General features: G+C 65.4%; 1 protein-coding gene across 1 annotated transcript in view; it reads right to left on the bottom strand.

Moving 5' to 3' along the window:
* TAGLN2 (transgelin 2) overlaps nt 1–807 on the bottom strand; it is a 4287-nt gene extending 3480 nt beyond the window's left edge. The window contains exons 1-4 of the mRNA XM_009997365.1: nt 628–807; nt 378–552; nt 195–297; nt 7–119 (exon numbers count right to left, since the gene is read on the bottom strand). Coding sequence (XP_009995667.1) covers nt 7–119; nt 195–297; nt 378–552; nt 628–807 — 571 coding nt within the window. The remainder of the gene's footprint in view (nt 1–6; nt 120–194; nt 298–377; nt 553–627) is intronic.
* Between the last annotated feature and the right edge of the window lie 1872 nt (nt 808–2679).

The raw sequence follows: 2679 nt of genomic DNA, 5'->3' as shown, positions 1-2679 counted from the left end.
CATAGCCCGTCATGCCGGCCTGTGAGGCACCCCGGTTGGTGCCCATCTGCAGCCCGATGACACTCTGGCCCTCCTTCAGCTTGTCCTCGGAGAAGACACGCCGGTTCTCCTGTGACTTCCTGTGGGCACAGTGGGTGTCAGCATCCCCATGGAACCCCACAGCTCAGCATCCCCCTCCAGCACCCACTACTTACTTGGGGAACCAGTTGGGGTCTCCAACGAAGAGCCCATCTCCCTTGGCCACGGCCAGGCTGCCCAGGTTCATCAGAGTCCTTTGCACACATGCCATGTTCTTCCCTGCAAGACCCCCAGGAGTCTTGGCTCTGTCCTCATCCCTGTCCCCAATCCCAGCCCCCCATGCCCATCCAGCCACTCACCTTCCCAGAGGTCGACGGTCTGGAAGATGTCGGTGGCAGCGATGCCGTATCGCTCGGCCGCCTGCAGGAACTGTGAGATCTGCTCCATCTGCTTGAAGGCCATGGCGGATGCCTGGATCTTGGCCACCGGCCCCTGGCCCCGTGGGTGCAGGCTGTTGATGAGCCGGCACAGCACCTGGCCGGGAGGGAGCCGGGGTCAGACGGCGCAATGCTGCAACCCCCTGTCCCGGCCAGCCCCGGGGGTACTCACGGTGCCATCCTTTAGCCACTGCTGGAAGCCGTCCCTGCCGGGCGCTGGCTGTGCCACATCCCCCCCACACTGTGCCAGAATCCACCGCACCAGGATCTGCTCCAGCTCAGGGTCATACTGCCGGTCAATCTTTTGCTGCACCTCCCGGCTGAGGCCGTATGATGGTCCCCGGTTTGCCATGCTGACAGCAGGTGAGGGGTCTGCAGAGGTTGGACCCCTGTCAGTGGCTCTGGTAGCACTGAGGGACCCGCACAGGATGGACGTGGTGGAGCCCCTCAGGCACATCGGTGGTAGCAGCTGTGGTAGCTGTGCCCCAGCAGTGTGGCAGAGCCCCATCTGCCTGGCCAGGCTGCCTGGACGTCCGGCGTGGGACCTTATCGCCTGTGCCAGGCGCTGCCCGGGCTCTGCCCTGCCCTGCCAGCTTCCTGCCCACAGCTGGGAGCAGGCGCTGGGTCTGTGCCCACCCAAGGGCAATGGGGCAATTCAGCCCCAGGCAGGATGGGCAGCACCACAGCCCCTCTGTGCTGGGGCCAGACCCCCTGCCCCGAGCATCCTCATCCCCACAGCTCAGCCCTGCCAAGCACGCACGGATTTGGCAGACTCTTGCTGCCGGTCGGAGCTTGTTTGCAAATCTCACCCATTTGCTCGGGCTGGGAGCCAGATCCAGGACCAGCTCAGGAGCATAGAGCTGTGGCAGCAATGCCCCCACCCCGGCAGGGGAGCTGGGCCCAGCACTGCCCGTGCCAAGGTGTCACGGAAGCGGTGCCACCCGTGCTGAGGAGGACAGAGGTGGCACATGGTGCTTTGTGGGTAACTCAAGTGGATCAAGCACTACCATGCCCACACAACTGGGGGGCTCCAAACCCTGGGGTGGCCTAGACCCAGCCAGGGTGGGCACTCAGGTCTGCTGGGCCGAGCATCACCTCCCCACTCTTGTCCTGCACCCCAGGGGTCCTGGTACCCCTGCCAGCCCAGGCGCCTGTGTCTCAGCTGGGGCCATATGGCAGCTGCCAGCCTGGGGCAGCTCAGCCTGGGGACCAGGCTCAGTTTGTGACATTGCCAGGAGGCTAGGGGCTCCTGCCACCAGGAGCAGCCGGGGATGAGATACCCCAGCTCACCGTGACAGAAGGAAAAAGAGCCTCAAGTCCACGGGGAAGCCAATGGCAGCTGTATGACACCTCAGCATCACAGCCACCCCACAACCACAGATTGCCCAGGGCCAGTTGGGCATTCCCCCAAAGCCACCATGGGGCTCCTGGGGCAAGGGCTGTGTCATAGGCAGCCCCCGCAGGGAGGGATCTAGCTTCCCTGGAGTGCAGGGAGTGCCCGGCCAAGGGCCAAGCTGGTTGGGAAACAAAGAAGAGATGAAATTGGTGCAGACAAGGCTGATTTCCCGACACAGCTGGGGCTTGCCCAGGCGCGGGGGGGGCCAGACCCAGCCCAGCTGCAGCACTGTAAGGCTGGGGACTCCAGGGACACCGTGGGAGGGGGCCTGAACCCAGCCCAGATGGGCATGGCCACCCTAGGGACCCCACAGCAGCCTGGCGGGCAGTGGGGAGGGGGGCATGCCCAGACTGGCTGGGGCACAGCCACCCCGGCGACACTCCAGGCATCCTGGGAACAGCAAGGAGGGGATCCCAACTGGGATACAGCTGCCCTGGGGACCCCAGAGATAACCTGAAGATCCCATAGACCTCCTTGGGCCAGCAGGGAGGGGACTATACCCAGCCCAGCTAGGACAAGGCCACCATAGGGACCTCATAGACACCACCCCTCCGCTCCCAGTGCCAGCAGGGCGGGGACCTCAGCAGCACAGGGCCACCCTGGGGACCCGCGAGACGCCCCGGGGGCTGCAGGGAGGGGGCTGTGGTCCAGGGTACGGCAACTTGGGGTACCATAGACCCCCGGGGCTAGTGGGAAGGGCACCCCCGCCTGGGACACGGGCGCCCGGAGGACCCCGGTAGCACCAGGATGGGGAATGGACCCAGCCTGGCTGGGTCACGGGCACCCCGGGAGGGGGCCGGGTCCCGGAAGAGTCACAGCCCCAGCCCA

This window comes from Chaetura pelagica, unplaced genomic scaffold, assembly GCF_000747805.2.
Source record: "Chaetura pelagica isolate M959 unplaced genomic scaffold, ChaPel_1.0 scaffold1105, whole genome shotgun sequence".
In the NCBI taxonomy this organism is placed as follows: domain Eukaryota; kingdom Metazoa; phylum Chordata; class Aves; order Apodiformes; family Apodidae; genus Chaetura; species Chaetura pelagica.
This window is presented reverse-complemented; position numbering and strand designations above follow the sequence as displayed.